Source organism: Anopheles nili, chromosome 2 (assembly GCF_943737925.1).
Source record: "Anopheles nili chromosome 2, idAnoNiliSN_F5_01, whole genome shotgun sequence".
Lineage (NCBI taxonomy): Eukaryota > Metazoa > Arthropoda > Insecta > Diptera > Culicidae > Anopheles > Anopheles nili.
The window spans coordinates 19,257,579-19,277,392 of NC_071291.1; the positions used below are offsets into that span (position 1 = coordinate 19,257,579).

General features: G+C 50.0%; 4 protein-coding genes across 4 annotated transcripts; 2 read left to right on the forward strand and 2 right to left on the reverse strand.

The window, feature by feature from the left end:
- Positions 1-1,277: 1,277 nt before the first annotated feature.
- LOC128720056 (FAM172 family protein homolog CG10038) lies at positions 1,278-2,947 on the reverse strand. Its single transcript, XM_053813702.1, has 5 exons — positions 2,891-2,947; positions 2,635-2,797; positions 1,897-2,561; positions 1,741-1,825; positions 1,278-1,519 (listed from the first exon to the last, which is right to left on the reverse strand). The coding sequence occupies exons 1-5, from the start codon at positions 2,945-2,947 to the stop codon at positions 1,380-1,382; spliced, it is 1,110 nt and encodes a 369-aa protein (XP_053669677.1). The 3' UTR covers positions 1,278-1,379.
- A 2,080-nt stretch (positions 2,948-5,027) lies between these two features.
- On the reverse strand, positions 5,028-8,492 carry LOC128720213 (integrator complex subunit 3 homolog). Its single transcript, XM_053813872.1, has one exon. The coding sequence runs from the start codon at positions 8,490-8,492 to the stop codon at positions 5,028-5,030; it is 3,465 nt and encodes a 1,154-aa protein (XP_053669847.1).
- Positions 8,493-9,981: 1,489 nt separating this feature from the next.
- LOC128731919 (vacuolar protein sorting-associated protein 37A) lies at positions 9,982-11,155 on the forward strand. The gene is made up of 3 exons (XM_053825076.1): positions 9,982-10,025; positions 10,131-10,323; positions 10,391-11,155. The coding sequence occupies exons 1-3, from the start codon at positions 9,982-9,984 to the stop codon at positions 11,093-11,095; spliced, it is 942 nt and encodes a 313-aa protein (XP_053681051.1). The 3' UTR covers positions 11,096-11,155.
- Positions 11,156-11,547: 392 nt separating this feature from the next.
- LOC128731326 (bursicon) lies at positions 11,548-19,551 on the forward strand. Its single transcript, XM_053824439.1, has 4 exons — positions 11,548-11,557; positions 12,541-12,588; positions 18,489-18,748; positions 19,525-19,551. Exons 1-4 carry the CDS (start codon positions 11,548-11,550, stop codon positions 19,549-19,551), a joined length of 345 nt encoding a protein of 114 aa, XP_053680414.1.
- Positions 19,552-19,814: the final 263 nt, after the last annotated feature.

Consider the following 19,814-nt stretch of genomic DNA (forward strand, 5'->3'; position numbering starts at 1 on the left):
GGGTGCGCACCAAGCACACCAACAATGGGACCACCAGTTTCCCAACCCAGCAGCCCCCGGAAAGCGGATTCTTTATCCTTCGTGCCGGTGTAGCGATCCCCGAACGAACGCACCCCGTTCAGGAGACGGCACAATCGCACGGAATGGGATTTTCCGCTTTCCTGGCGCCACCGCGCGCGCAACGACACAATGGCAGCACGGGACTGCTTGCAAATTTCCTTAAGAAGATTGAGCTGCTTTCAAAATTGCGCAGTGATTCCTGCTCCCTTCAGCCCATTCCGTCGCCGTCTTCGGCGGCGGGGGTGGTATTTGCTGTTCAGCAAATAATAAAAACAAAATCACCCGAGCGGAGGCAGCTCAAATAATCAACCGACAGCCGCTAAATGCTGGCTAAATGGCAACGACGGACCGGCACCGGCGGGGATGTAATCTGGCGTTACAATCGGCGCAAGATTTATGCAAAAGTGGAATGTAAAATAAACTCTTCTTTATTTAGTTGTCGCCCACGTCGTGCCCGCCTCACAACCGGCGGTAGTCACAAACGCTCTCGGGGGGCGTCGTGCACGGAAAGGGGAATTCTCCAAGCTAAGAGATGGATAAGCAGATAGCGAATTGAAGATGGGCACGAGCTGAAAAACCTGCGACCGAAGTGAGGGGGAGGCGTGGGGATTGGAATGCAAAGACAAGGGTTTTCTTAAGTATCGATCCGAGAAATCGTAAGGAAACTCCCGGGATTGACTCGTTCGCGTTGAAGATGAAAGCAAACATATGCCTCCAAATTGCATGTCCTTGTTGGAAACGTCGGCATACTTTTTGAATAAAGTCGTTAGAAAAGGACGAGCTCAATCGATTCCCGGCTAGCTTTAGAGAAAAACACGCTTAGCGTCATATTGATATTGAACGTGCCGCATGCTGTTAAAGTATCAATTGTCAGTAACTGATATGTGATCAAGTTTAAATATTCATATAAACTATATAATTGTCTTTGGACATACAACGACCAACGAAATAAATAAAAACTATTGAGTGAGGCTTAAATTCATCTTATAAGGTCATCAGAATAATTATGAAATCATACATCCATTTGGCGTTTAATATTACCTTGTTTTACCTGCCAATTCTAGACTCATCGACGCAGTTGGGTCGGGTGTTTCCAAATTGTGTGTTGTCCGGTTTGGTGCTGTTTTTGAACCGCTCCCGATGAAACTGAAGCGTGCCTGATGTGTTGCTCGTTGATGGATGTACTTGAACAGCTCTCAAACCCTGTGACTAATGCACCAAAGCATCTCAGAATTGGTTTTGAATCTTTCAGGTTTTGTATTTTATTATAACTTTTTTTTCTTCACAACGGAAATAAAGTCGAACCAAGCTCCACCGGGCTACAGTTCGTCACCCTTTGCTTTCTTGGGTTGTGGTTCAGTCACACTTCCCGCCTCTCGAAACGCGGCGTAGCGCATCTCCAGAAAATCAAACAGTGCACTCATGCAGCTGTAGGATGTCATTTCGTGTTTAATGTGCCCTGGAAAGGAACAGCGAAAGAACCAATTGAGCCCATGCACAGCAATCCAATCGGGACTAATAAACATAATCTAGCAACCAATAATACGACCATGCGATATCTCGCGTGCCACTCACGACGTAACAGTTTGTCAAGTACCATCCATATCGCAGCAGGCGCTTATTGGTTCTCTTGATTATGCTCATGAGCCCGAAGTGTCCCATTCAGCTCCTTTCCCTTACCTGCCGAATGCCGCGGAATATCATGCTTCGTGATTGTCAGCGGGGTATCAAGGGGATCCTTTGCCGTCACCCAGTTCCGAGTAATCTGTGAATAAACGATTCATTCAATGAAACCACATTGTTCTACCGGTGCTTGCGTCTTCGAAGTCCGGTTACCTTCTTCAACACATCTGGCACGAGCGATCCCGCATGCACACTATCCGTGAATCCTACGGCGAAAATTTTCTGCTTGAAAAAGTCCGGAAACCGTTGTGCAAGCTCCACCGTTACGACGCCACCATAGCTGTGAGCGACGATCGCCACGGATTCGGGGTTGCTCGCTTGAATGTACTTCTCCAACACGGTAACGGCATGCTCGGTCGGATTACGACTACCACGGATCGGTTTCCTAACACCGTTTACTGTGCGATAGTTATCGTTTGTGTTCAGCAACAGCACCTCGTAGCCCAGCTCTCGGCCCTTGTTAATATACGGAATCTGGGTGCCAGAATCAAGGCAATCGTTGATGATCAAACTGCGAGCCCACTGTCCAGCGCGCACCACTCCACTTCCGTGTATCAAAACGAGCAGTTTCTTGGGTTTATCCAATTTTTCCTTGGTGCTAAAAACAAACGTTGCCTCCTCGGGCGGCACATCATCTGGAACGTACAGTTTCTTCAAACCCTCTTTTTCCTCCAGCCGAGTGTACACATATTCCGTGATTACATCGCCAAGGGCTTCGTAGTGCGCCTGGTTCTCGGAGAGGGACGTGTACACCTGATAATCAAAGATACGATCGGTGATCTTTCCCGTTTCTTTGTCGATGTGTCGCAACTTCCCTTCTGCAATGGAAATAAACAAAAACATATACGTAATTCAACAAGGACCACTTTTGAGCTAGCAGAAACAACTTACCGTCATTGAAACCGTACCCGAAACCCTCCAGAGTTGTCGGATAGGTACGTTCTTCCGTGGCGGCCATTCGAACAGAAAACCCAGCGAGCGTTACTGTTGTAGATAGCACTTCCGGTAGCCAAAACAATCCGCCGTTACGATACTGTGGCACTGATTTGGCGTGCTGGAACAGACGAAACAGAACCCTCATAAGCTTACCGCCTAGGTGGCAGTAGATTGAAGAGCGTATGGTCCGCAAACTACACTATTCACTAACATTGACCAACCGAACTGCACCAAGAGCGAGCAGAATTATATAAAACGCAGGATACATCGATTAAATAACCACCAGAAGTACCTTGAGCAGTACTTTGTTTATATCCGCTTGTTTTCTTCTTCTCGTATTTTTAGTCTTTGGCGACGCAATGAACTCAACAACGTAGAAGAGTCCCGAATTATGTACCTTTTTACCACCCAATGAGTATAGTATAACTGGTATTGTTTCAGCTACGGTAAAACGTAAAACATAGATGAGTAACGTAATATTTAGCGTGCAACTAAAATGGTAGAAGAGTGTAAAAATGTGTCAACGCTAGAGCAGCAAGAGATGTAATCTTAACATACGCACCTTTTAGGATAACACTGTCGTAACCTTCTCTCACACTAAATTGTATAAGCACGAAGCAACTCAATATCTCATTTTCGATTTTAACTAGAAAATACCCAATTTTACCAGCGAGATTTGTTCCTACACGATATACCGGTCAAAACAATCCCACAACGGTGTAAGCCATGACATTATAAATGTCAGAAACGGCAACTCAGCCGGCTTCGGAACATCGGAAACCGAATGCCGGTGGTCGTACACTATATCTTTTTCTAAAACACATAAATATAACACATTAAGATCAATCAACACTCCGTAAAATTCGTTAAACCCTTATTTAGCGCGTTTTTAACTATCGTTTCGATTGAGAGCTCCTTTCAGGCGCAACTAACTTTGACAGATCGCTTACAGCGGCACAGCACCGATGCGAACACACTGGGTGAAACGCTTCAAGCAAAAAAACGCTTCGATGAACCACTTGATATTTCAGTTATAAAATTAAAACATAATTATTTTAATAAAATTAAAATAATATTAATTCAAACGAGTGGTACGAGGAGCAGGACACGATTATAGAAAATGATACACGATCGGACCTCAGGCTTTTTACATCAATGTTCGCTTTATTTAATCTATAAACATTTTTTAGAAATACTATTACATATTTTACGCAATTTCTAAGTGTGTATATTCTTTTGTTGCCGTGCTTTCACTGTTCTTAAGATCTGTACGCAAGTTTGACCCTGCATCTCATCCCGAAAGGATCGCTCAGGTGGACCAAATTCAAGAGACCTCCTTGACCGATTTTGATTATGTGACATGGGGAGATGGATCTCCTGATTCTATGCAATTCTGGCATGATCTATTAAAATGAGTACGCCACTTACCGCAATCCCACGTTCACAACTGTCCCTCCCTGCTGATCATGCGACACCTTTACAGCGCGACCATCGTATAACCATTGATCGCGCTTCGCAAGCTCCACCCTCACCACCTTCCCCCCATCATTAACACCTTCCACTATGCTGAGGATCCTAGTAAAGCACAAATCCATTTTTCTCGTCACTTGTTGAATCTATATAAAAAACAATGCATAATTAAAACACTGTCTACTAAAGTCCACTAAAAACAAACATCATCACGGAACGTTTGCTTCCCTACACACTACCAGCGCGATGTGGTCCGACGATTCAATGACACCGATAATGATTACCTATAACGATATTTTACAATTTTTGTTTTTCATCAAGATTTGACAATGCGCCTGACCGGGACACATCCGTTTAGCATGGCAAACAAACATGTCACAAAACAAGGTATACATGGACCCTCCCTCAGGAGCTCGGATCCATTTTCGCTTGTGCCCGCTTACCAGGGTGAGAGCTGAAACAGCCACCCACCTGGATACCTACACCGAGAATCTTGTACCTGTGACGTGCGTGGGAGAAGGGCTCAAAACAACTCGCCTTGTGGCTCGCTTCAGATCAACCAGCAGAGGACTGGTTGGAGGTGGAGAGGGAGAGAGCGATCGGGCGAGCGTCCTATCCTAGCCGATGATGGGTGCACGTGCACGTGTTTCCCAAAAAACGAAAATGTACTGTAATCGCTGTGCTGCCCGATGAAGCGGAACATACTTCGCATCGACCGGATGCGTCCATCGGAGGGCGTTGGCAAAAGCCGCGGCAAACTGTACAGAACCACCTCCCATCGCCGGACGCTCTGGCAGATCCACCAACAGCGGTAGCAGCAGCAACAGCAGCAGCAGAATAACTAGCTCGCGCCAAACCGGGTCCACCGACGAACGGTGTCAATCGGAATCGCTGAGCGTTTTCCTTCGTTTCGAGGCTTTCTGCTTGGACCAGTCTTCGTCGCTCGAGTCGTCACTAAAGTTAGAGGTCGTTTCCGCCGCCTTTTTGCTATTGTTTGCGTGTGCCGCCGCGGCCGCCGCAGCCGCCTTGTCGGCTGCCGTTTCCTTCTTGTTCGAGGGTGCCTTCCTGCCGCGGCTACTCGTGCCCCTCCGGCCCACGGTCGTGGACGTTTCGTCTTCGGCGGCCAGCGCGAACAGATCGCTGAACTGCTTCCGCTGGCTATCGGAGCTGTGCGAAAACGCCTGCTGCAGCGCCCGCTGCATGTCATTCTGCACGAACAACCCCGTTCCGGTTCCGTTCCCGTGCCTACAGCTCCGTCGGAAGTGCTCCAGGTGGTTCAGCAGCTGCTCCGAGGTGGGGGCTGTGTTTTGTTGGGCGCTTTTCGACGGCCGTTTGCGCTTGTTCGGCGAGTTAGAGGGATACTTCGAGGTGAGCAGTGCCGCAATCAGCTCGGACAGCTTCTCCTCGAACTCCTGGCACCAGTAGCGTAGCACCGAGGTCACGAATGGGTCCCCTCGGTGCTTCGATTCCGTTTCTCGACTTAACAGCAACCGGACGAGCTCAGTTGTCGGTTTTTCCGCGCGCAGTAACAACAGAATCGCCGTCAGTGCCTCGGCGTGTGCGCCCGATTCAAGCTCGGGAATGATCTCCTGGAACGTCTCGAGCGGGATGTCGTGCGCCTGCACCAGCTGCCAAATGCACACTTGTTCGAACGTCTCGTACTCGAGGCTCTTGCGGAGGATCTCCACGATGCCGTCCTCATCGAAGATGATCAGCTTGCCCTGCGTGATGCTGTAGATGATGTCGCCCAGGTTGCTCGCGTCGATGCACCCCACCAGCAGCCGGAGCACGGTCGTGTTGTTGAGCATGGTCTGCTTGAACTCCCGGTACATGTCCGGCAGTATCCACAGGAACATCTGCGTATTGTGCTTCTCGAGCAGGTTGAGATCCTTCTCGATACACTCGTCCACGGAGTTGATCGAGTCGAGCGCATCGCTCAGTACGCCGTACACGGACGCCTTGAATGCGGTGCTGCTGGTGCTCTCCTTCCGCCGGCACTGCAGCTTCCCGTGTACCTTCAGGAAGTAGAGCAGCATGTAGCCGGCCACGCTGACCCGACTCACGATCGCGACCAGCAGCGCCATGATGCGCTTCTTCAGGGACTCCTCTTGCTGGTACAGCAACCGGTAGGCGGCGAACAGCGGATAGTTGATGCTCTCCGACAGGATGTCGTCCGTCTTGGACGCGGGGAAGTAGCTCTTGTCGGGCAGTGTCTGCTTGATCACCGATATCACACTCTCCGTGAGGTAGTTTTCCTGCTCCTGATTGAGGGCGGCCTTCCCACAGCTGCCCAGGCTCTGGAGCAACGGTTCGAACGATTTCACGGTTTTCTCACGCAGAAACTCCTCCAAGTGCCCGTTCAGCGTGTCCGGCAGGGCGACCTTAGCGATCGCTGGTTTCTCCAACAGGCGCACCTTCGCCAGCGGCAGATCGTCATCGTCCGACACGTCTTCCGTCTTTGTGACCGTGGTTTGCTTTGTCGTGTCCTCCTCGTCGTCACTAAACTTGGGATCTTCCGTCGTTGCTCCACCACCACTCGCCGCTGGTGCTGCCGATCTCGCTAAACACCCACTGGCACCACCCGCCCCTGGCATTCCGGGTACTCCCGTGACAACTGCTGGTCCTCCAACGGGTACGCCACCACCGGGCGCACCCCTTACTCCCTGTGCCAACAGCCCCAATCCCTGCATCGTTCCAACGCCCCCGACGGGTATGGGCCCTCGGAAAGGACCACCTACACCGACGCCACTGTCGTGCGCCTTGCGCGACGCATCCATCCGTCCTAGCTGCGTGATGTCCGTCTGACTCGCGTGCATTGCGTGCATCATGTAGGGCGGATGATCCGTCGTTTCGCCCGCCACCGGATAATGCATCATCATCGGTGTCTCCATGCCGGGATGCGGCGGATGCATGTACATACTGTTCGGTGGCACGCAGAACTCGCGGAAATTCTCCCGCAGCATCGCCTTCAGGTCGCGGTCTAACTTGGGGGATTCGAACAGCGGCACCAGATTCGGGATGACCTTCATCTCGAGGATCTTGCGCAGCGAGTTGTAGATGCCGGTCCGGATGCGATCCTCCCACTTGGGGTAGTAGTTCTTCATGATGCGGCAGAGAAAGTCCAGCAGCGTGCAGCTCACGAGCGGGTGGTTTTTGATCGAGTGGTACATCACCAGTATGCCCGGCTCCACGTTCATGATGTTGTCCTTCGCCGGATCGAAAAACAGCCAATCGTAGAAGAGGGCCAGTTTCACGTTCGCCAGCGCGACCGCGTTCGTGCATGACGTCAGCAGCCAGCCGATAATCGCCCACCGCGGAATGATGTCCGAGCAGAGCATGTCGTTGGTCGGATGGATCGCGCTGATGATGAACCGGATCAGATCGCACCGCAGGCTCTGCGATTCGGGCGTGTTGAAGTACCGCTCCTGGAACCAATCCTGGTAGCGCTTTTGATTGCCGAACTTGACGTTGCTCGTGAGAAAGTGTATCTTGCGCTCGATGTCCGGTGTTAGGCGGCCGCGCAGAAACCGCCGGCTGGTGCGTGTCTGTAACAGCTGCCACACACCGTTAAACGTGGGACACAGTGACTTCGGGTTGTACAACATGTCCTTCCACAGCTGGTCGAACTCCGGTATCCGCCCGACGTTCTGCAGCAACCGCACAAACTCCCGACCGAGCGGCACGATGTCCGTGAAGCGGTCGCGTATCAATGAAATCACGAACTTCACCTCTCGGCTGCGCAGGTGCGCGAACTGAGGCCCAAAGTGATCCTCAATGAGCCGCACGAACGTGTACGCCACCGTGCCGGTTAGGAACTGGTCCTTCTCCAGCCAAGCCCGGTGCTCGGTGAAGATGTCCAGCAAACCCTCGATCAGGGCGATATTTTTCGGACTGATGTCGCCTCCGCTCGCCTGCCGCAGGATGTTCCACGCCAGGTTGTCCACGTTCATCACCTGGTTCTTGATGAGCTCGCGCAACAACCAGAGCAGCTGCTTGCGGCCGATGTCCGTCAGCTTGTGGTACTTTTCCGCCACCAGCATGGCCAGATTGGCCGTGACGAACGCGAGCCCGTCGCGGCTTAGCAGCGTCAGATCGCGGTATGTCTTTGGGGCTCCATTCGGATCGGTCAGTATGATGTAGACCAGGGCGAGTGAGATCTCTTCGTGTTGCTTCTCCTTGCTGACCATGGACGACATCAGATCATGAAAGTCCTTATCGCTGAGCCCCGCCGTCGTCTCCTCGAACGAGCGGAACGCCCGCATGTACTTCTCCTCGTTCTCATCGCGTGCATCGATCGTCTGCACGAAGAGCTTGCCCTCGAAGACCTTCCCGCTCGGGTCCATTTGTGGCAACGAGCGCTACTGGAGCTAAAGCCTCCCTCTTGCTGGCGTACTAGTGTACATTCACGGACTTCGCGAATCGCGCGGCAGAGCTCCAAAACACGGTTTCGCGCGTTGTGTCACGCACGGCACACGTTGTACTCGCACTGCACACGTACAGGCTCGCGCACACACACACAGACACACAAATACACGGACAGTGCGGTCACTGGCTGTGGACCACGGATCGGGAACGACGGAATTGACGGTGGTCTACTGAGTTGGACAATCGTTCCCGTTTACGAAAGTTGCACACTACGTTGCTGGCGCCCTCTCGTTCGCGCCCCGCAGAATCTGTCGCGTCGTTTCTCTTTCGCACTCCTTCCACCTAACGGGGTCTTTCACCCTCGGCGCCACAGCAAACCCCCTTCCGCACTACCCCGCCCAATCACAACCCAACCACTCTTCACGATTGCTGCAACGCTCCGATACCTTCTCCGCGTTCCGCACTCACAGGCGCAGATCGGGCGAACTGTCAAATCTCGAACTCCGCGCCGAGGGTGTGGGAAACGGCGACGGGCGGCTGAAGATGACGACGACGGCAAAGGACGGGGACAGCGGTCCTGCACAAACAGCAGCGCACTGCCAATGCGATGCGGGAGAAAACCTAAAACAAAATGTACGATTAGGACCTTGCCGTGCTCGCTGCGATGGCGTCCACCCTGCGAGCATCGGATGGGGCCGACATTATTACCCAATGGGAGCACTAAATCGCCCAGTTTCCCCGAAAATCAAGACCGCCTCGAGCTTGCGTTCTGTTCCTTTGCTCGCTTTTGCTCCTTTTTTTTTGCTGTTTTGATAATCTGTCAGAGTCGCTCTCGAGAAAATGCCCTAACGTCCAACTGACAGCGGTCACCGCGCGGTGGGTAGGCAGCTGACAGCGAGAGATATTTTTTCGAACAACACATTATATTTGCAAATCACACAAACCGCTGAATAATCATTAACACCTTGCATGACTATTTTATAATTATACGCTTGTATATTAAATAAACACTTTGCTGTATCCCATATAATTTCATGCTCTAAAACCAATCGTCTGATAAGGCTATCTCTCTTAGCAAAGCAGGCTTTTCTTCGAAAACAAATAATAGACACGATCAACTGTTCTATTTTATGTTTATTTTCTTACTGCAGTATACCATCATAATTGTTTAAAATAGTTAGTGCAAATAGTAACTGGCATTGTTTAACGCATTTAGGCATGATTTTAAAATCAATCTCGAAATCGTTGGACTGATTTGACGTTTTGCGCGAAACAAGCATAACAAACCCAACATGACGTCACCAACGTAATCAAAACAAACCAAAACATCACCGTTTTCCTACGCTCACTCGCGATTAGCCGTTTGCAAATCAAATTACCATTTGCCAATGCTCTTCTCACCGTAGGCCGTTCTGGAATTACGTTGCTGGACCGTCTGCGAGACCTCGTATTGTAACGCTTTATGCAATGCGAAAGCGGCAAATCGACACACTGAAGATATTCAACCACAAGTGAGTATCGAGCAAACCTTATGAATCAGCTCTCAAGTGATGTACGTTTCGTGCGACTAAACAATAAGCTGTTTCGCATCGTTTCCCTTATCATTTGTGTATCAGCGTACAAGAGGTGAAGGAAAATGAGGAATACCTGGTTAACTTTGACTGCGGTGGCCGTGAGATTGCCATCAACATCCACCTTGGCAGTGGATTTCCGAATGAAAAGCCAAAACTAATAGTTAGCCCGATCCTTCGACATCCATGGGTTAATGCGACCACTGGTGAAATCGAGCATGCTCCGGGAATACTCAACGTACGATACTCAGGTCAAGTTTGGTTGATGTGCGTTGCTACAACGATAGTTTCCATTCCCATTCCAGTACACCATTCATTCCGATCTTGGGCGAATAGTGCAAGCGGTGGGGAGAGAATTTGAAAAGCACCCACCAAAGTTTGTAAACGAAGCGGCTTCCATGCCGCTGCATCTTCCTCATCATGCGCAGCCTGGCCACCAGCGAAATGGAAACACTCAGGAACACTCGGCCGACTGCCGTAGCATTGTCGTGTCACCATCGCATGAGCAGGATCAGTTCGGATTGCGAAATCTCACCACGGATGAACTGAATCGTCTCAATACGGACGAAGACTATCTGGAAGATTACGTCACAAGACTTCCGTTCGTGCAGCAACAGAATGACGAAATGGATCAGTTGCTAGCTGGAATCGAATCGCTCGCTGTGGGCAACCTAGCTCACAAGGAAGCAGTGGATGATCGTAAGGCGAAGGTAGAGTCCTTGGCACTTGAATTCAAGGAGCTTGGTCGACAGTGGGAATCCATGAACCAGCGATATCAGCGAAAGGCGGAAGATTTTTCGCCCCAGCACATCAAGGAGCTGCTACAGATCGCTGTCTCGACCGCGGACGGCAAGAGCGATGACGAAGCGCAACGATTTCTGGGCGGAGAGAGCGACTTGGGGACGTTTCTGCAAAACTTCATAGAATCCCGTAAACTCTACACGATGCGTAAAGCCAAAGAGGAACGATTGGTGCAGCAGCTCACCGCTCTCGAGCGGGCAGCTTTTTGAGGACGTTTAGAGGCGCGAAAATAATCTATCTGCTTGTGATATTGTTGATTAAAGATTGTAATAAACACCCTTTGCCGAAAATGTAATTCTTTGTTCGAGTAGAAACGTACGAACCATATCGCGGTACTCGTTCCAATTCACCTCAAAACATGCGTTACTGCGCAATCTCGACGACTCTCCGTACGTGGCAACGATTTGTGATCTCCCTCTAGCAAATCCACCCCACTGGGAATACACGCAACAGTGTTGTTGAACAAGGTTACAATCGTTGGATTACACGAGAGGAGGCCTTACAACGACGCGACAAGGCTTATTAAACACTGCTAGCAAACTTCATTGCGAAAGACAGAATGAGCTTTTTTTGGGTTGATCTGGATGGTTTCTACTTTTTAACGTATAGATGCATGATTATGCAAAGCCCAAACAAATCAGCTGAAGGTTCTCCGGGTTATATGCTTACAGGTATATAATGATAACACGCTAGTCATCGGTGTATATCAATGTTTAAACCCGCATCCCACCACGTGGTGCTTGCTGCGTATGCATGATAATAAAAATGATAGCTTTTCACCGCAGTTCCTTTGAATGGAGTTCATATCTCCCGTGTTGCCTTCATTCGCTGCTCGTACCCTCCGGTATCACGATGCCTAACGTCGCCGCGAGGAAAGCTCTTGGAGTTCAAGTACAACCTCAAGCGGCCGTTCTCTCAGCGGCACATGCTTTCCTCTCGCAGCACGACGGCTCGCGCTGAAACGTCGGCCACTTGCTGCGAGGACATCCCACCTACACCGAACGACTTTTTTTAATCCGTGCCATTCCGTGGGAGCAAATCTCCCGCTGGTAATGGCAACTCGCAACCGAGATGGGGCGCGTTCCAGCTGAGTCCGCCTGGCCGCGTATCCTTGCACGAGAGAGACAACCGCTCCCGACGTCCCGACAGTGGAGAGCCAAAGCGCGCCACCGAAACGAGATAAAATAAACAGCCCGCACTCGGGAAACGCTCATTTTCGGTATAAAGTGCGCGGTGAACGGTGCCCAGCTCGCGATTGATCCAACCAGCCGGAAGAACCAATACGGTGTACTCTGCCTGCTTGTCAAAAAGGTTGTTGTGCCATTTTGGGGTTCGCAGAACCGATCGCAGCATGGTTTGGTGGGCCAGCGAGCGCCAAAAAAAGGCGTTCCTTCCAGGACGAGAAGCCAAGTGATTCCGCGAGTGTTCCACGTACACGCAAACGGCCGTGTGAAGCGTATCAGTGTCAAGTGTGTTGACCGTGTTTATCCCTACGGATACGGCAGAACTGCTCCGGGAAAGTTCGGGAAACAAAAAAGCACGTGGAAAACAGTGAACACTAGCGAAGGGTGCAAAAACAAACGATGGCTCCCGGAGCTGAGCCACAAGCTGAGGGAGGGAAACTCATGGCCAGTTGGTTCGTAGTAAATACGAGCGCACTTCTTAACCTTGGGCGATGGATTATGGGCAAAAAAGGCAAATAGTTTTCCCACCCTCGAACAGCGCAGCCTACTGAGATTGACCGAGTTGGTGGAGGCGCATGGTGCCGCCTTAAAACCACTCAGGTGCAATTGTGTGACCGAACCGAGTAACAAAAACAAATACGAACTTGTGAACAACCAAAAAAAACGGTGACAGCAAGACACATTTGAATGATGATTTCGGGAGTTGGCAAAAAAAAATGTAGCCTCGAAAAACGCCACTTATTTCTTACCCCCAAAGCTTTTCGAGCACCACAAAAAAATCAGCAACGAAAAAGCATTGCCGACGCCTTGTAGGAAAAAGACACAGGAACAAACAGTGAACGTAGCGGAGGGGTTTTTCAATTTGGTGACAAAATTGGGTGCATCCTCCTTTTCTGGCGGTGACGTGCCGGCGGTGATGATGGTGTATCATGAAATTCAAATCAAAACCACACGCCACCCACTGGGTGGGGGCTATCCCATCACCTTTTCCTAGCGACGTCTGAAGCCGATCCTTTTTGGCGTGTGTTTTTTTTTCTCCTTCATCTTGCACCTTCCCTAAAGCGCGTATTTTCTCAGCCATAGTCACAGTGTTTCTGTTTAGCAGCACCCACAAATTCGAAGGAGCACACATACACACACAAAAGCGACGCCCAAAACATCCCCGTAACACAACACACAAAACCACCTTCGGCGCCTGCGGTGGGAAGCAAAAAAGGCCTTTTCCCGTCGTACAGAAAACGGGTACAGAAAATGGATAAAAGACGCCAAGAAGAGCCCCCTTTTGGTGGGGTTTTTGGGAACATCGTACCGTAAAACTTCGCCACTCCTTTCAGCGCTTAATCGTACGTTTTTGGGAACGAACGGATTTTGTTCGAGTAATCGCATCATAGTCGGGCGTCCTTTTCCCGAGCGTCCTAGAAAGCGGATGGAATTTGCACCCGTAGCCTAAGGATGCGACGGAAAATCACGGTGCTGGATCGCGTTGGGCAAGAGCCTTGTGCACTACTATTTACTACAGGGTACTAAAACAGCCTCATAATCCTGAACGAAAGGGATTCTCGTTGATCTGGAGGCATTTTTCAAGCCATTGGAGGTGGGTTTTGGGGCACCGTTTTGTCGACAGCAAGCAGCGAGGATTCGTATTTAGCCGTTATCGAATTGATTTGACTGAATTTCCTGCCCAAGACAACCTGCTTCACCCGCAGCGGTTCGTTTTGGAGGGCTTTTCGTCAACTCACGCCGAGCAGTTATCGAGGAAAAACTTTTCCCAGGCCACTTGAATCGCTCCCCAGTTTGGTGGGGATTGTGTCCTTTTTGCAGTTTTACGGCAAATCCAAAAATAATGCGCATTCGCAAAATTAAATACTCTCAATGGAACGACACTAAAAGGTAAAATATCGACTGTACGACGGTACAATACTTATCTCTAGCGCTACGAAACAGTCCCGAGAATGTGGGAACGTTATTGGTTTAAAAGCACAAAAAAAAGAAGAGAAAAGAAAGAGGAAACACTCTCGGGAACGCAGAGAGGAAAACAGCACGAAAATTCAAATTCATATCTTTCGTACGGCTCCCGTTTCCGGTACTTCCGGTCGTAAAGATAAAGGCGCTTATTTGAATATTGACTTTAACGCTTTGCAACGGGGCTCTCAACGGGATGGCCTGCGATGCTTATCCGACCGTTTCTAGCGCGCCGTTGCGTGCAGGTTGGGAAATGTGGGGCATCCGAACGATTTTCCCACGCCGTTTTCCCAACAAACAACCTGAGCACATTATGTTTACAGCAATTTGCTTAATTTTGCAATGAGAAACAATCAGAGCGGTAAAATCGCAACCGCTTTGCAGATTGGAGCGCTCCGTTTCACCGGTGCTGTTTTGCACGTGCTGATATAGTTTTTTTTTCTTTTTGTAATAAATTTCTTGCTTCTCCATTACCCGCCAGAGTACTGACCAAATGGAAACGGTGCGCCAAGAGAGAAAGAGAGAGAGATCAGTACAGTTGCATATCCTTCGCACGGGATATCAATTAACAGGAAGCTCGGAGCACGCCTGGCAGTGGAACGTAGCTTTTCGGCTTTGGGATGATTGATGTTGGCCATTTTTAATCGAAATCCCACCCCCGGAACGTTCGCAAAATCCTTGCGACACCCTCGGCAGCGGAACCGTTTCGTGGGCTGGGATGCGTCAAGCTGGTACACGAGAAAACGAGATTCATTTCATTCCTCGTATTTGCATGATAAATGGTGCCTTCTGCTCGAGCGAATAGCGGCGATACGGTGGGTTCATTCATCTCCAACGCGCGCCCCTGTGTGATGAGTGTTTAGAGGTGAGTTTATTTTTAACGCTTACGAAACAGGGTAGCCCATTTGAAGGACATCTCCGGTACATAAATCAGCGTGCTTAGTAGACGAACAAAGCATCGAAAGGATGATTACAATACGCATACGCATAAAGAAGACGTTCCGGCGCAAGGATCTGCTCCCGAGTAGCCGAGATGATTGGGCGGCTAGCGCATTGCCGAGTCGTCGAGTTTTATTCGCGCATAAATCGTCCGATCAATACCCCGTGCGTAATTGTACGATCGCTGTTCGCGGCTACCCGTAACGTCATGTAGCATTCTGTTCGAGCGAAGCAAGAAAACGCAATGCTCTCCGGGAATACATTTTGCCCCCATGGCGCCCGTTTCATCATTCTTTCTGTTTCACTCAATAAAACACAATCTTAGCCAACGCAGATTCAACCCATTTCGGCACATTATCTCGCACTCGCCCGCCCATGAAAGGCAATGTCGCGAGCGAGATGTCGTAAAGCAACGAACAGATCCCTTTCCCGTCGAGCCCTACAAAAGCGAAACTTCTCGCCACACGTGCGTCGGGCTTACGTTCCGGATGAACAATACCCAAAACCCCAACCACCGATGGACAGATAATCGCTGCTGCCTCTGTTGGGTTGTGGGTTTTTTTTCTCTCCATCTCTGGTACGACGATGGACAACACAAGAAAACTCACAGCATCATGGGAAACTTGCTCCACTTCCCCAACCCGGTGGGTGGCGTTTGGGTTTGGCCATAAATTCACGAGTAAAGCGACACCGACGCGCCAGTTGACCGTTACGACGAGCCAAAAATCAAACAAGCACCACCTGCTGGGCACCCCGGCATGTCGCATTTCGCAGCGTATCGATATTTCGAAGCATGTGACTCGGTGTCCTACGGTTCCATGTCAAGAGTTCCTGCACCCGGTCCCCGAGCCACTAATACCACTAAGGGCTCATAATCAAACAACTTTCATTCAATCCCGGTCTCGGTCGTGTTGACAAACCAACGACCCAATCGAGGTGGTTGCTTTCCGAGTCCGAGCACGCGACGGTGTCGAGGACGACAGGGTGACTGTTGATGGCAGGGTACGAAGTTTGATTACATCCGCCATCCATCGATCCTTGCGGCAGGTTCATGATTTGCCTCGCCACCAACCAACGCGCCCAAACCCACCCCAGAGTACCCTGAAGCAGGTGGTGTGGCAACCGATTGCAGCCGGGAAATGGACGAATAAGTGTCCAAATATGTCAACAGGCGGTGCGCCGATTATCGTGAAACCGTTGGGCACCGAGAAAGGACCGCGAGGCATGCGTTACGCGAGCGTCGGCATGTTTGACAACACGAATCACGTCACTGCCGAGAGTTGGCTTTGTTCGGGGCTCTTGGTTGGTTGAGATTGACAAATTGAACCCCATGGCTGAGTGGGGAAGGAAGGAGCGAAGGAAGGATGGATGGGAAAAAAGGACACCGATGGGGGACATTGAGCCCCGGAGAGTCTTTACGCTTTATTGGGGGCGCGCGCATGGAGCACGTTTCAGGACGCGCGTTGGCGCAGGTTTGATTGGAACGGTTGCGCTAGACGGGGAGGAATTTGTGCTGGCATACTACTTTTTTTTTCTTCTTCGTTTCTTTTGATTCGCCAAGTCAAGTGGTGCAGACAGCCGCTTGCCGGCTGAGGCGTTGCTATCAGAATCAAACATCACTCTGATCTGGAGGGATCAACTTTGGATGGATTTGTCATTGAAACGAGCGGGCGCCAAGCCGATGAAAATGTGGCCAAGGATTAAAGGCAGCGCGAGTCAGAGATGAAAGAAGACCCTAGGATGCGAATAAAACCTCTCAGGGGTGAAATTTATCAATTGAATTATACCTTTGTTTGGGTACGGTCGCTCTATGGAAAATGGAACGTTGAAAATGCGAAACCGGATGCGCGCCAACAACGGTGCGACGGAAGTAATTTTCCATTTTCCACGCTTGACGGCATCGGTATGTTGAATTCATCCGGTTCGCACGGCAAAAGTAAAAAGAAAAGCTACGCGCAGAAGTTTCCAAAGGACGCGATTCGGTGGAGGGAAGAATACAGTTTCATTTTTCCACCTTTCTCTCTCTCTCTTTTATTCGCGCGCTCTCGATCTTTCTCTCTATAAAACATCCACGATTTAGTCCCAGTGGTAATACCGAATGCGGGACCTAGCGGATTTGTTTCGTGATAAATATTAACAAGAAAATTAATCGCAAAACTTTACCCAAAGCCACCGGTCTATCTTTATGATAAACCCACTAATGGAATAATATAAAGTTCGTCCTCCCGGCCAAAGGCAACATATGGCTCTTGGGGAGCCATTATTAACCCAGCGCAACGAATTTATGCATCGCTTTTTAATCCAATTGGTATATGCAGCATGTATTACGGCAACCGTAATAACTGCCAAACAAATGGCACTTTTCGCTCATGAAACGTAACTCCAGCGCAAGCGGACGGGCTAGAGGTTAGGACAATCGTACTTCCTCACGACGTGATGGGCGTCTCCATTTTTTGTCAGTGCATTAGTGCACAACCAGCAGACCTAAAGCAGCCACCAGCTGGTTTTCGAAGTGAGTTCGTTTCGTTCACCACGATCCAAAACACGGCCACCTATCGATGGCACCAATGTCGATTGTGGCACGTACCACGTCGTTTTTCCCCGCAACTGACGACGATTCGCATTCACCAAACAGCAATAAAACGCTTCCCGCACAGCAGCTTCCCAACGGTGGACGGGGTTTCGATTTAGCGAAGTGTTTTCCCTTGTTCGATCGACGACGGGAAAAGCCATAAATTGTGCCGATGCAATTACGGAAATGTGCATCGCTCAGCTGATAATCCGGTGCAAAAGCATTCGGACACAAACGGGCTGGAAGCGCGGGCAATCACACTTTAAATCACTCCAACTTCAGCTGCACGTGGTGCTGATGAGTCAGGCGGGTGAATAATCACCCACCAAACTCTGACGTAATTCGATCATTGCATTGCACGCCACCGAATTGACTCAGCTCGGGCATAATGATTAACCCAATTTGACTGGTGGAGGCTTTGTCATTTAACCAGCAATAATTTGTTCTATGTTTTGTAGCGAGAATTCACCGCACTAATTGCAGCATCCCGGTTAAAATGGCTCATCTACCTGCCAGTAATTAACTCAACCGCTTAATCCAAACACGTGTGCTCTACTTTCTTTTTTCAGCAGGCGTATCCGCGATTCATTCCACCAGCGACTGACAAACCAAACTAAGCACCAAAACCAACGGGACCAGCGTGTTTTCCCAAAACAACCCCCAAATTAAAAAGCACTTGGCGCGTTCATGCCCAACCCATTTTCCGGCCAAACGACGCACGCCGATGTGTAGATGTGCCATTAAATTGTTTTCTCCGTTTTCTCTGCTCGTTTTCCCTTTCTCTCTCTTTCTCTCTTTTCGGTTGCATTTTCGGTGTCGCACGCCCGGAATTGCATCCTGCACATTCGCTCATCGCAAATCATGCACACTCGGGCACCAAAAAACAAAAAAACAATACCCGTGCACCGGATTTCCGGCCGTTTGCTGCGTCTGCCTCCCGGTCAGAGGAAGGCGGATCCCACTACTCGCCAGATGACTGCCAGGTGACGCCCGTGATCCACGTGCTGCAGTACCCGGGCTGCGTACCGAAACCGATCCCGTCCTTCGCCTGCATCGGTCGCTGCGCCAGCTACATCCAGGTGTCCGGCAGCAAGATCTGGCAGATGGAACGCTCCTGCATGTGCTGCCAGGAGTCGGGCGAACGCGAAGCTTCCGTATCGCTCTTCTGCCCGAAGGCGAAGAATGGCGAGAAAAAGTTCCGCAAAGTACGTCCAGAAAGGGGCCGTGGGTTTTTGGTTGTGTGTATTGGCGTTGTGCAAATTTCGCTAAAAACTGACCAGCCACGCGCACGCACCAAACACCCTGTCGTCGGGTGCATTTTAACGTGCAGGGCTTTCGACGGTTTTGCTTGCTTTCGTGTGACGTGAGAAATGCTTCTCATCCCGACAGTGGTGCTCATCCCATTAACACGCTCATTTCCATCCTTCCGGTTGGGCTGGACGATGGTGCTTTTCCCGGTGCATCCACGGGTGCTGCGGAACACGAACAACTTTCCGAACTACCATTTTCCGGCCCAAACGTGACCGTGTTCCACCAAAAAAGTCCCCGTCACAGTCCTTTCATCCCTTCGGAAACTCGGGACTCGTCGGGGGTTGTCTTGGGAAATGGGGCGAGAGATGGGCAGGATATCTTTCCGGAGGTTCGCAAATTTCCCGACCAAAACAGCACTACATCTTACGGGTCGGGGTTGCATTTCGGACGAAGTTTTCCCTACTGCTGCTGTTGGTGATGCTTTGAGTTGTGCGGTTGTGTTCGTCCTTCATCCTTCGCATTCCCTTGTGTATTGCTTGAGCTGTGTGTTTTTATCCCAAACTCATTACGCCGCCCTGTTGTTGTCGCCCGCGCTTTATCGTGAACCCTTTTTTTTTGGCGTGCTTTACTTGTTGTCCGCAGTAATTAAGCTTTGCCGCACTAACGAGCAAAGCGCTGCTAACTGGCTCCGCAGACTAACTTCCTTTTCGTAACATTAACCCCCCGGAAGCTGGAGGAGTCGGATCAAATTAAGTAAAACATAAATTGGAACTCCGATTACAAGACGAAAACTCCGTATTAACTTACAAATAGCATTGCAATTATTTTGTTACATTTCAGTAGATAAAATATATTTTCCTTAATATGTACTCAAGTCCATCCATTAAATCGACGATAAAAAGGCATCATGTGCACACACGCAGTCCACAAATCACTAGTCGATACCTTCACGGATAGTAATGGCCACATTAAGCACCTTTATTACCATTCGAAGAGCAATAAAGCAACGTACCTGCTATG